Here is a 14,991-nt window from a genome sequence, read left to right as displayed (position 1 = left end):
CGAAAAGCGCATGTGTGAACGAGATGGTAGATCTTATTTGATTGTAACGAATGTTAACGAATTGTGGTTATTTACTAGAAGATTGTATATTTTTTACGGGATTATAGTGCAATTTAAATTCATGTATTTAGAAACGTAGAATATTTATTTGTTACTAATTTAAGAGATAGCTTTTTTACTAAACATCGAGTTTAAGAGAAATATATGGAGAATAATGAACAGAAAAGGTATGTGTCCGATCAATACTGTCGTCATAACCACAAATATTATATTGCGTTCATGTTTACAAACCGTTTGAAACGAATAACAGGTCAATATTGGCCTATATTCTTTAGTTTATTGCTTTGTTATTGTTTTAGTAACTGTGTGATCTTTAGTTATGTTTCAATTTGTCTTCCGTCATAAGGGTCGGAGAACACCGTTAACCATAACGTTTTTACTTCGAATTTGATCTTTAAATGTTTAACGGATTTTAGCTTCAAATGTTATTATTTCCTTTTGACAGGTTGGGGGTGCCCACTAAAACTTGTTTCGTACTGCCCTTTAAAATATAATCTTGTCCTTAACTGCTATGAAGCTATTTCTTTTTCTATTGCGTTCAATGTCGTCGCCTTGTTGGCGATTATGCAATGATGCAACGTGATATCACCTACAGCTCGTATTCGTAACAAATGAATGTTTTTATTTTGTTTCTCTTTCCTTTTGTTAATGATATATTGCTATTAGAATGAATAGTGTACAATTAACCAACTTGAGGTTATCCCGTAATGAATGTTTAATGAGTTTGTAATTAATGATGAAATTGATTAGCATTCGAAACTTAAAAAGAAGCATTAGTTAAGTAATTATTTATATTTATTATAACGTTTAGTTTACAAAACATTCTAGTCTTTTTAATATTTATTGGTTGTTATAATTTGTTGATATATTATTGGTAATAGTGTCAGAAGGGGGACTCTACTCTGGATAAAGAAAGGTGGGGGTAATGCTTCGCAGTTGTTTTTTAATATGTTGACAAGTGTGGAAATTTCGATACACATTGTAAATTTGAGGACTTAATAGATGTCAAAATATCACGTAATTCATATTAATTCAACACTAGCTGTCTTTCGCCGGCTTCGTGTGACATTTACTGCCTTCCGTGGGTGTATTTTGGAAAAATCCATTTCTAATAACTTTTAACGCCAAAAAGTCTTTCTAGGCAAGTTTTTTACCTATAAGAGCTATACTTCTATAATATGTATTTTTTAATGAACGCTCCCTCTACTCCTTTGTAAATGGAATTTCGTGAAATCCATTCATAGCCGATCTCTCGTAAAAAGTAATATTCTTATTAAATTTTAAGGAAATTTTTGGGATATTTTTATATGCAGGATGATTGATTATAAATATATTCAAAAAGGTCGATGTACAGCTCATTTGTCAGCAAAACCTTTGGAGCTTTGCTACCAATTTCTTATTGTTCTGTTAAGTAAAGATATATAGTAAACAATAATTAATTTTAATATGTTGTAATGCAAATTTTGACGCTTTTTCTTATTGTATTATCATTCCGTTATTCATTATGTATGAAACCATTGATTGATGGCAAGAGAACTGTACTTTTACCCCTGTAAAGATTTTATACCTATACATATCATCCTGTGTAGATGAGAATATTTATAGCATTCCTACGGGATTTATTTACATGGACGTCTCCACGCTTTGAAATCTAGTATTAGAATCGAAAGACCCCCACTAAGTGGACGAATTCCTCAAAGAGAGTCAGTCGTACAACGCGTGAGGTGAAAAACCATATAAAAGACATTTATTGATTAAATGTCATTAACCATTCTGTTACTAAAACAAAATTACTTCGGATTTTTACTTTTAGGCTATGATCCTTTAGCCATGTTTTGTATAGCGATTCAAGATGATCGCTGCTAAGATGGGCGTTTTGTAGATATTCCTATTTTAAAAATTATATTGTAAGTAAATCTCTAAATTGGTTCTAAAATATTGTTACTAGCACAAAAAAATGAAATTTATTTTCAAGCGTTCGATTTTTAAATATTTATCTAACATAATGAACCTAAAATTATATTTTTTTTTTGCATTCGATTTTCAATTTTTTTTTATAATGGCACTAATAGTAAATTATTTTGTTATTTTTTTATTTGAACAAATTAAAAATTAATTACGTGCTGGACACAAGACATATTGGCAGAAACAATTGTTTTAGTAAATCCAAGTTAATAAACTGACAAAAATAAAATCGTTAGTCATCTTTATTCAAGTGTTTAGAAAACCGTTCGTTGTTTAAATAAATTTCAATCTGTTACATCATTAATACGCGTATGATTAAATTTCTCTTCAAGATGCATGTCTTTTTGATTTGAATGTCTTTTTGATGTAAAGCAATTTTTCTTACACGTATGTATTTTTGTAGTCATTGTTGATTGGTTATAGGTGTAGAAGCTTTGAAGAGGACTGTAGCTCGTATATAGAAAGTATCACTAGAATTTGAGCAAAAATCTTTAATTAAAGCTTTTACCCCGATTTCCAATCATCCTGTATAAAGTGAATTTCGAAAATGTTACATTAATTTTTTTAATTATGTTTTACCAGGCTTATAATATCTGGTAGTACAAAGACTGCAGAGACAGATAATAAACAATAATTAATTTTAAAATATAGTAATACGAATATAGAAAATAATTTTTGTTACACTACTATACGTTAATTTATTGATTAAATGAGCAAGCTATACATTCACCCCTTTTAAGCTTTAACAAATCACGCTGTATATTAAATAGACCATGACTAAAGATTTTGCTTAACTGATATCTGAAAAGCGCGTACACTTGTCACCTTAGGACATGGTTGCACTTATTAAGACTAGGGGCCACTCGGGCAAATCATGAACTGATGGCGGGCCGGCCGCCAGAAGTATAGGTAATTAAAGACAATAAAGAATTGATAATAATTAGAATTCAATATTTTTCGAATGTACAAGAGTATTATTTTTGCTGTCGGCGGGCCACCAGTATTCGACCGGCGGGCCGCGGTCTGTGCATCCATGCCTTAGGAGGACAGATCATGTTAAAGCTATAATTTTAGTAACACACTCATTCAGCATTGGTCTATATGACCTATGTTTGGCGGAAATCGGTGAAAATCGCTTCGCAAAAGACTTCAGACATCTACAGTTATTATCGACGAGTGACAAGTGTCTCAAGTCTTGTGACAAGCCGAGGTCCTCTCGTAGGTGCCCTTGAACCTTGTCCCTCCATGGAGTTGTTCACTGAAGTGATCTAAGAACTCGGCGGCCTCTCAATTCGGTAAAATAGTAATATGAAGCGACTCGAGCTGAGGCTCCCTCGGGAACCCTCGAGCTTTGTTAATTTAAAAGAGATCTTAGGCTAGGTGCACTTTGCCCCTGTCACCTCAAACCCGCGGTATCTGCAAATGCCAATTAGACCACAGTAACATTTCGATTCGAAAAAAATCCAAAAAGTGCACAATCCTTGCGCCAAGTAACTCCACGGAATGTCCAAAAAGCTTTATGTTAACTAATAAGCTATATATAAGCTTTATATGTTTTACCCATTTTCAATCATCCTTTATATACATGAGGCATATAATCACACCACAATTAATGTTTAGTGAGTAGGTTCAAAATAAAATAATCTGATATCTAGTTTTAGTCGAATTTTTATCACCAAAATAATGTATTGTAATATTAGTGGAACCGAAAAATAGTGCCGTTTCTTTCGACATATTTTACAGAAAAACCGATTGATTTTTACCGCTTCGGCATTGAAAATTTGTATACCAGATGGCAAAAGATTGTTGATAACGATGGAAAATATGTTGCTGATTATAAATAACAAACTTGTTAAAAATGTAGTCGTATGAATTTAACTAAAGAAAGCGACACTACTAGTTCCTATAATAGTATATCTTTTTGTTTTAGCATGGAGGATGGAAACACAAAATCATATATTCAGTTTCAAAAGGAGCGGTTAAAGGCTCTCCAGGCCAAGCTGTCCACAGAAGTTGAAGATGACAACGTTGTTATCAAGGAAGAGTAAGTAATTATTTATTAGCTTTTCTTAATATTGATCACAAGCAATTATCTTAAACCAGATGTTCGCAGACTTTTTTGATACTTAATAATTTTGCAGCTTTCGGCTGTACCATATTCACAAAACGCGACAAAAATGAACGAACTTTCGATTTCAACTCTCGACCTTATGTTGAATATGGTTACAAAAGTTTTTCAAGTAACAGACGCTGAGCTTCTCAAAACATAGATTTGTTTTTGTTGATTGATTGATAGGTGAAGTAAACCCAACATTTTAGTTCTTCACGATCCAAAGCAGATAAATTTTCTCTCGATCCAATTTTTTGTTACGTCATCGATGAGGGTCCACCTGGATCACTTTAGGAAATTTTGTCCTGGACCAGGGGTGAGCAACCTTTTTTGGTCGGAGGGCCGCAATTTCAAAACAGTAGGCCATGAAAAAAAAAGTATATATTCAAGGTTCAAACCATGTTCTAAACGTAATTTATGTTCGTAATCAACCGATTTACAACTAATTAGACAATTTTTTTTATCTTTAAAGCCTTGATTTTAGCATTTTTTTTAAAAAATACAAAAATAAATTAAAATTTACTTGCCTTGGGGGCCGCATGTAAAAAGTGGCTTTAACATCAGATTATGGACAAAGATTAGATTTGTGCAGTAACACCATTATCATCATTATGTCTGCCCATAAACGCCCCTTAAATAGGACAAAGATGGCCACGATATATAGTCGAGTGTTGCCCGCATTCAGCGACTTCTCGCGATCCTGACCATATCGTCGGTCCATCTTAAGGGGGGCTTACTTACACTGTCTACTGGCTTATGGTCGCCACCTGAGAACTTTTCTATTGTAAATAATTATGGAAATAAATTAATATAATCTGGAAATGAACGTACGGAAACTCAATTGATGTTCAGCGTTCTATTGTTTCTAAAAAGATCTTCATCTACCATAGTTAACGAAACGAGATGCAAGTATGTTACTATCTCTTCTAAAAGGAACACACGCCATTAGTAGTAAGATAGAATTGACAGAAACCAAACATGTTTTACTGAAGTTTAAAAATAAAGTGCATCTTTTAGTTGATTATACTTTTGAAACGTATAATGATAAACTTGTAACAATATTTCGACTAATTAATTAGTTCAATAAACTTGAAATAATGGACAGCCGCCAGGGCTAAGTATTTGGACTCGAGGCCATGGAACGACGAGAGCGGCATAGGAATTAGGACCCACAAGATTGCTGGCCAAAGGTCGCTTCCAACTGGTCCTATAACAAATCTATGGGGAAACCTATGCCCAACAGTGAACGTCCTCTGGCAGAAATGATGATGATGATGATTTATAATGTTAAAGAATAAAAATAAAATCTAATTCGAAATGTGTATTTATTCTGAAAATTATTCATAACGAATACATTTCCTTTTGTCTTGTGTGGTACCAGCATTTGTAGTCTTTATAAATTATTATTAGAACCTCTGAAGATAATGCATAAAACATTAAATAACTTTATAATGAATTGTTCAATTAATACGTCAGTCAATTAACGCTCGATCTCTCGTGTGATGTCTTTGAATTATAATATAATAATTCACATACAGTAAAAGCTCCTTATTCCCGTTTTCACTATTCGCGGATTAAAAAAATGCGACCCAATTCCTATATGTACGGCTAAAAATTTATTTATTCGAGCATCTTAAAAGTATATAAATAACCATGAAAGGATTCCTATAGATATCCAACTCCTTATCCTTTGTAAATGCCGTCAAAAGGACTAATAAAAAAATGAAAAAGAACTTATTACAACTATGCCTAAAGTATGTTATTAAATGTAATATTACGAGATGGGTTCGAACAGATAGAATAAAGTGACATTCAGGAGTTGCTTGAATTGAAAAATGAAGAATTGACTAAAACCGTCTTGGAGCAAATGTTAAATTCACGTCCCATTGAAGAAGAGTCTTCAACAAGCACTGGAAACGTGACATTTAATATTAAAAATCTTAGCGATGGTTTTAAGAGTGGCAAATGAGCTCTGCGATTCCTTTATAAACATTGATTCGTCTGTGGAACGAAGTCTTATTTTTAAGAGGCAAACTGCTAATGCGACTGTTTCGCATCAGTCTGAATTGAAGGAGCTTTTAAAAATTGCCAAGTAAGAAAAAATTACAAAATTATTCAAAGCATTGCTTAAGCCTTAAGATAATTAATCAAAATGTTCAAAAACTTCAAATAATTTTTTTTCTACATATAAGTTTTTATTTATTATTTTGTCGCTAAGGAACGTATCTTCTATTATCCCATAACAATTAGCATTCCGTATTCACGGTTTCTGTATTAGAGGCATATTTATGGAACATATAAATCGCGAATAAAGAACTTTTACTGTATAACAATCGGCATTAAAAAATTATTAAATGAAAGTTGCTATTACAGTGTGGATTTTTAATTGATAAGAAGGCATGGGAATGAAGTATCCCTACTACTATACTGTGATCACAAAAAAAACCTATCAGAGTTTAAAGGAATAAATAAAGAATTGAATCTCTGGCATATTCTACGCACTATACGGTATTCTGTTAGTTTGAGCTATGTTATATCAAGACGTTTATCAACACGTGGTAATTCCTACAAAGTAAATAGCGTTTTTATATTTTAGTCGAGAAGATTTAAACTTTTTCAACTTTGTAAACTACGAGATAAAAAATTTAGTTGTTAGTAAAAGGCAATAACTGAAACGTAATTATTAGTTACATATTGTTCCAAGCAGTAATCCCCCGTAACATTACATTTAATATTATATAAAGCCAAAGAAACGAAATAACAAAACAAAAGAATTGTTAAATTAGTTTTACTACCAAAAAATATGTAATAATGGGGGAGAAACATTATTTTAAGTATGGAATGATTATTATTTTTCTTTCATATAAATGAATCGTTTAAATTTACATAGCTCGTATGCTAAACCTGGAAGTGGTCTTTCCGGTGTTGAGTTGTAAATATGGTTCCGCGAGACGCAGGATGTCAATGTCAGAACAAGAATTACTTGATTTATGCTCCATAGTGACTTTACAAAACCGGATATAATATTGATTAAATTTTATGTTCAAAAACTCGTGATCCATACAACGATCAAGACGTCATGATTTAAAAAAATTTAATTGAATCTAAATTCGTCAAAATTTATCATTCATTAATGTTCACAATACTATATGTATGTATGTATACGTACATTATATCGAAAATAAGTATCATCGTAAAAGTGACATTTTGGTGGTCAACCTTTTCACTACAAACTTTTATATAAGTTAGGTCGCTTTGTTTTTATGTTATTATCTCTCTTTTTAATGAAATATTGATATAACAAAAAATATTCGCTGCTTATAAGTTTCTGTCTTTCACCCAAATGTTAAATTTGATCTACATACTTCCAAATTTATCATACATCAAGGTTCACAATACAATATAATTGTATCCGTACATCGTATAGACACATTTTGACTAAAGAAACATTGCATAATAATACTATAAAAAGATATGAAATACTTTAATAATTTCATTTGTTTTATTAGTGTATACCGTAAGACAGTATTAAGATTTTTAAGAAGTAAGAAGAAATTTGAGATTAATAAAAGATGCTTTGTTTGTACAATAATTATTTCGAGGCCCAGGCCCTAAGCGAGAAGGGGACGGAAGGATAAACATGCCGGTTCCCACACGGGCCTCATGCCGCGCCCTGTCGTTTTCGTTCAGTCGGTCCGGCTTCGCTCGCGTTGCAGCCGTGATTAGTCGCGTCGTGTTAGAGCAATTTTTAAAATTCTCTCATTTGTTTATTTTATTTTTTTACCGCATTGATCTTAGAGTAATGTTTATACGCGTTCGGTTTACGTAAAGTGAAATTGTTTAGCATGTTTTGTGACGATGATAAGGTCAAATGATAAGGGTGGTTCATTTCGTCACAGCGGATCGTATTAAGTGTATAAGAGATGCAATTTCAAAGCAATGAAGAGGATGACTTACAATATCGGATTTTTGGCGAACCCTTCAATTTTCCATCTGAAAACACATCCAACGCCAGCCGTCGACGAAAGTAAGTTTCTAATTTTTCATTTACATTAATTAACTCGCCTATCGTAGTTATATAGCCGTATTCGTTATATACCAAAATAAAAAATAAAATGTTTTGTTTTCAACGACAAGGCCCTGTCTTTTAAAAAGAATTAGATAAATTAAAAATTGTGACACCTATAATTTTGCGAAATAATTTACATTGAATATCTTAAATCGTAACCACGCCACTCTTTTATACATGTGAACATTTTATAATAAATTAATAACTAGTCCGTTAAGAATTAGTTTCTTTAATTATCAATGTGCCCTTTTGAAGATATCCATTTATGTAACGTTTAATGTTATATGTTATAGTTAACAAATTTAATTTGTCATATTATTCCTGACTAATACGTAAATTTAGCGGAAATGTTACTTATGAAAATAAAATTTGCAATTAATTTTCTTTAATGTTGTTTTTAAGCGCTTTTATTTAAAATACTCCTATTACGAGATGACCGAAGATAGTTTTATTTTTTTGCCCTAAAATTCCTAATCAAATTGATATAACACAGAGAAGTCCAATTTGTTATGTTATTCTTCACGCGTGACAGCCAAAGTCTACGTCGACTCTGGGTGTGTTGCGCCCAGTCACTATGGACCGTCCACCTAATCAACCACAGGACTCAAAGACCTCCTAATCCTGGTACTTGCTTCGGCGTTACTGGTGCAGGTTAGACTGAACGCATTAACAATTGGTGAATAATAATTTACCCTCCAGAAATGACGCTTTTTTATTGTGCCTTTACCTTTAATTTCTCTTACGGTTCGCCACCTAGTTACAAACTAGCCGTCGTCCGCTCGCTTTGCGAAATTGAACGCACCTTCAATCTCCCCTGCTATTGAAATTTCGTAAAATTCTTGACTCGACGATAGGAATATTTTTAACGAATTTCAAGCCTCCTATAAGCCTTATAATATTAAAAAATTAAAAGAAAAAAATGTTACCATGTAATAATAACTATTGTTAACTCCTTATCAGCGAGAACTATGATCTATACTTGCCTAACTCGGGGCAACTCTGCTCGTGACAAGTATCATCATATGATTTATATTGAACAACCAAATGCCTCGCCATTTAACAACCTTGAACTCTGAGTTCTTGCGTGCTTTCCGAGACCTTGAAACGACTTCAAGGCCTATACCTACTTTGGTAGTTTATTGTACAATGAGCGGTTTTTATCAAGTGCCTTTTATGAGCACATTATTCTATTCTCAAAAATGTTTTGTTAAGCTTAGCACGTTCATTCATTCATGTCCGTAGATAGACACCCATTGCAAGGCTCTCTCGAAATCACTGCGATGATCGAGCTGATGATGTTGTCGGTTTACCTTGTGGGGAGCCATACCCACGCCGCGTCTGCTGGCACGTGGTCGCCACTCAAACCCTTTGGGATTCCAACAGCCGATGGATGCACGAGGGATGTGTCTCGCTCATTGTCAGTTTAGACGGGCTGTTCTTAAGCTAGGGCGGTACCGTAGCATGTGCTATAAGTGAAAGGAATTCCCTTATCTGCAAATTGGTCTTACTAAGTTTGATGTGAAAAAAATTACTGTTGACTACTACTGAATAACCTAATTTTGGTATAGAATCCTGTTACGCTGAGACTTAATGTTTGACTCATAAGACAAGTATCGAAGCCACGTGACGGAGACAATTGGATTATAAGATTTTACTGAATATAACAATAATATATGGTGCTGAATTGTATTTTAAAATATCACCCGTTTATTTGAATGCTATAATTAATAAATGAGATTTTTAAAGTATTACATACAGGTGATTGGTTGTAGGTGTAAAAACTTTAATGTTTATATAGCTTATTTGTCAGCAATAAGCGTTCAATCTTTCATACATATTTCTAATAACATCATATAAAGTGATCACTCGAAAATATTTAGCATTAATTTATTTTACCATTAGAATGCGATGGGTCAATAACTAATTTTTATATGAACTAATCTGGATTTTGGAAACACTTTTTCTTACGATATTATCATTAGGTTATTTTTATGTCTGAAACTATTAATTTTTGGATACGAACATCAATTGACAGAAAATGCAAATACATTCACCTCTTTAAACTCTAACAAATATAAATAATCACTCGGTATTATAATTTTTCTTTTAAACCGCGGTCTTATTTCTCAAGGAACCAATGTTTAATTGATGATGACGGTATCCGTTATTACTATAGTGTGTAATGGCCTTAATATTTTAAGTGGGCGGACTGCCCAAAAACTTGTATTCATTTGAATGAAGTTTTTTGTGTCACTAAAAGCCTTTTAATGAATTGGTTTTATTACGCATCCAATAAAAAATACAAATTACTTATACTCTATGATATATTTATACCTCTGTAAATTATTGATGATTCTTTTCAAATATAAACAATTTTATTTAGTTAACAGAGATATAATGTAATCTCACGGGAATTGATTTGTTTTTGTCATTGGCATACAACATATGTGTACACGCCGCCGAATTATAGGACAGGGTATGGTTAATGATATAATAATGAATTTTGAAAAAAAAAACTAGTCACTTTCAAAATGTGTATTGTAATTGATTTTGATACAGTGAGTTATTAGTTCTATATTGAAATTCGAAGTACGATAAGCTATCAAATAACATGGATTTTCAAGTTTGATGCCACAAATACAGGTCGCACTGAACATTGTATTTTTTTTTATTAAAACAACTAAAAAAACTAAAAAAATTATATGAATAAAATCGGTATACCTTTTCTAGTTATTGTCGTGACAAGAGGAAATAGTGTTTCATTTAAATATAGAGCTCATAGCTATTTTGACAATTCAATGCACGTTATTACCTTTTCGTACTTCAGTTTTTAAAACAATAGTTGGCCTTAAAATTATTCGCCAATGAAGAAGGAAAATGGGGTGATAAAACCTCTACATACTAAGGGTCAAAAAATCCGGAAGATTGCGTCATTCGACATGTACTAAACCGCGTGGTGGATTACTACCTCGCACTTCTAGTTGGCGTTCCAGCTGTTGATTCATTACAAGACATAGCAAAAGATGGTTGTGCAATAATAGAATTTAAAACCAAATAGCTTTAGTATAGCTTTCTTAATGTGTCGACGTTGGGTTTACCTCCACCACATATAATTCATGTGATTACGTCATACTACGAATACAACACATTTTCGGAGAATCTTATATTGCGACTAACATCTTGACAATGTATTCAGCGACCAGCGAGGCAACTCTTCCTTGTCCCGCCGGTGCTAATATTCGTCCATCCTCAATAATTTCTTTTTAACTATCAGGTGTTAACAAAATATTTGTCTATCCTACAATAAACAATTTTCAACAATAATATGTACAAAGTGATCAAGCCCACATATTTTACTCGTTTATAAACAATGCAGCATTCAATTGCACATTTGCATTTATGCATTGTGATAAGAAAACTAAATTTTATTATAAATAATAGTCCACGTTTCTTCCGTTTCAAAACCCCTTGCTTAAATGTACGAGTCCGTAAATCCCTTAGTAGGTTCTAGAAAGACTTTGTTCACCTTTGTCGTCGACAAATTAGTATGTCATATATGAAACTTTTTGATCCTACATAATTGTGCCGTGTGATAATGTAAGAAATATTCTAAAAAACACCGTGTTTTTATTAAGAAGGTAAGCAAAGGTTCTCACTTACGTTGCATTAAAATTTTTCTAACATTCAAAGTCCGATAGCCTTTTCGTACAAGAAAAATACAATTATAATACGTGTACATTGACCGCTTCAACCCCTCGCAAAGGTAAACGACCAGTTCTCGGAGGGTTCCACCCCCGAGCACCTTAATTACTTCACGTGCACCGCGGCAGATGGCAGTCAAGGTGCGAGCCAGGGATGTCCCCTTATCGATACTATTATCGATTGTGGGAACTCTTTCGCCTTTTAAAAATTGTTTAATTGGTAAGGATGACCATTGCATTAAAGTTATCATAAAATATATTTTTATTAATTAATTATCTGCCTTGTTAGAATTGTGCAATTAAAAGTTATTGCTCAATAGAAAAGAATAGGTAAAACCTGTTTTAAAATAACTTTGTTTTAATGTCTTCATAATAAAAAACGATATAAATCAGTAATAATGAGGTTATAGTTTTATTTTTCTTTCATGGTGTTCCATTACCACAATTTATACTGTAGAACGTCTACCGCCGTATAATGCCCTCTCCTATAGATCTACAAGAAGAGCGTTTTCCGACGACCTTTCTTAGGTCATCAGTACAATTTTCATGACTTTTATTTACAATTTATTTGTAAATAAAAGCTTTAAATAATGTCTGGTGATTAAAACGCAAATCTAAATCATCATTATCGTCATCTAATAGATACTCACTGCAAGATATAGGCCACCCCCCAACGTGGAATGTGGAACATGGTTTGTTAACTCATTTAAAAGGTTTATGTTATAATGTATATACCAAACATTGTTAAATTTAATTTAAGTGCTACTGTTGAGTTTCTGGCCGGCTACACTCAGCAGATAAGCATTCCGAGCCGATGGTAGCTTGCTATAATGTCATGCATTATAATAAAATGATTGACGATTAAAAAGTACATCATGAAAAAATAAAAAAAATTCCAAATTTAAATAATCCGTAATTTTTTTCGTATTTATAACAATCGATATGTAAACCGGGCCTTCCCTATTCATCATAGTTATTATATGAATACAGTCGTAATTGGGGTGAGTGGCAGGACGCAACTTTCACACGATGCAGCGACCGCTCACACAGAACTAGTGTAATAGCATTGACGTCGTCTTTGATGCTTTTTGCGACAATAGTTGACATTTGTTACATTTTTTTTTCAGGGCGTGTAAAACCACGTAATGGCCAGTTTTAATTCCATTTCTCATGAGTTTTTTACTTGGCTTATAAAGTTGCATACATTATATCGGCATAATTATTATATAGTACATAGGGTGGTGAGTGTACCATACATCAATTGACGCCAAATATCCAAAAAATAATAGTTTCAGAAATAAATAGTGAAAAGCATAAAAATAATAAAAAGAATTTTCAAAATTGGGACATATTAAAACTAATTATTGTTTATTAGGTGTTTCTGCAGCCTGCTGACCTGTCGCAATCCAATAGAAATAAAGAAAAATAATAGTGATTACTTCATAAATGAGCTATACTCGTATAATTACCTCTTTAAAACGTTTACTTGTAATTAATCATCTTGCAAAAGAAAAAAATAGCATTATTATCTCAGATATTTTTAACTTTTTAACTATTTCATTATTATAACACTTATATAAAGCTTATTTATGAAGTAGGTACGAACATCTAGCCCCCGGATGTGTTCTCGCCTATATTTCCTTATCTCGTTTTCCTTGACGTTGTTGGTTAGCTCAACTTTGATCACATGCCTTTGTGTTGGCCGGTCTTTACGTGCGTTGCTACGTGGCGGTACCGCTGTCCGAAACAGGCTCCATTTTAATGAACATAAAATGTTTATCAAGGATACGGTTATTCATTTCTAAAACTACTCCGCTTTAAGTGAACAAATAAGATTTATTGCTACTTTTTCATTACATCAGTAGATATATTTATTTAGTTTGGTTATCCTTTAGATAGAAAATTTACGACACATCTCAACCAATATCCCTTAGAGCCCAAAGACGAACGTACAATATGTGTCACTGGTAATGATTTCCCGAGCTGAAACGTGATCTCTGGGTCTTATTTAAAAACTCAAATTTGCTCAACGACCCATGGAGATGGCTATGCTTGAGTTTGAGGTGATTCATGGACAAACGAAAGTACTACCGACATATCCTAGAGAAATCTATGCGAAATAATTTCTACGAAGCTGTAAGAGTCCGTTAGGCTCAGTGTTGACTTCAAGAAAGAAGAGAGTGGTAATAGTCAGGCCACATAGCACGCAGAACTGTTGGGCACAGTGGTTCCGGAGTGAAGATCAAAAACTGGCAAGCGCACAAGATAGTCAAAAGACCGTGTGAAGGTCGTCGGAAAACCCTGGATGCAGTCCGCTTCCAGCCAGTCTTAAATGAAATCTAGGGGAGAGGTTTATGTCAGTCCGGACAGCAGTTGACGTCCTGCCGCTGAAATAATGATGACGATGATGATTTTGAAGATGTATGCATTGATAGCAAAATAAACATAGCATATAGCTATAGCAGATAGCATGGTTAGTAAAAACGATAAAATCAAAATGTTGAATTTTGTTGTTGTTTTGAATTAACTGCTTATAATATTGATTGTATAATATAACAGGTTGTAACGTTACTTAGTTGTTTTTGAATGAATGTGTTGAAAAAAAAAGCCTCGGTTTTTTAAAAAAAAAATGTGATTTTACTAATTATTTCGTTGATTATAACACAATATCAATATGTCGCAGTTTCGAGATGATGAGTTATAAGTGTAAAATTAAAACATTTTGCTAAAGCTTTTCCAATCAATCAACCTGTATAATCTTTTTGTAGGATTTTTTTTAGTATCTGCCTAGAAAGTGTGTTACAATTACTACTACATATGGTTTTTTTTACACACATATTGTGCACGTTTTGGATGAATAGTTACGATATTTTAAAGAAACAGTATGTACTTTTTATTAGACATTGAATTATTAGAAACATAACCAGGGGTAACTTTTCGATAGCCACGTGTCCCGGCAGCTTGCTTAATGTTTTCTTAAAAGAAAAAAAAATACCTCAATAGACCAGCTGGTTCGGCAGTCGACGAGAAACATTTACCAAACAGGGGGACCAAGAAATTCGGGTCGCCTTATTATACTTCTGTCT

General features: G+C 33.0%; 1 protein-coding gene across 1 annotated transcript in view; it reads left to right on the top strand.

Moving 5' to 3' along the window:
* Nucleotides 1-82: 82 nt before the first annotated feature.
* The window catches only part of Myb (proto-oncogene like protein Myb), a 73,712-nt gene continuing 58,803 nt past the window's right edge, over nucleotides 83-14,991 (top strand). The window contains exons 1-2 of the mRNA XM_068768055.1: nucleotides 83-227; nucleotides 3,956-4,069. Of these exons, the coding sequence (XP_068624156.1) occupies nucleotides 205-227; nucleotides 3,956-4,069 (137 nt within the window). The 5' untranslated portion in view covers nucleotides 83-204. The remainder of the gene's footprint in view (nucleotides 228-3,955; nucleotides 4,070-14,991) is intronic.

The sequence above is a fragment of the Battus philenor genome, unplaced genomic scaffold (genome assembly GCF_028537555.1).
Source record: "Battus philenor isolate CCGP_79_NKW_IND1 unplaced genomic scaffold, ilBatPhil1.0.hap1 SCAF_24, whole genome shotgun sequence".
NCBI lineage: Eukaryota > Metazoa > Arthropoda > Insecta > Lepidoptera > Papilionidae > Battus > Battus philenor.
This window is presented reverse-complemented; position numbering and strand designations above follow the sequence as displayed.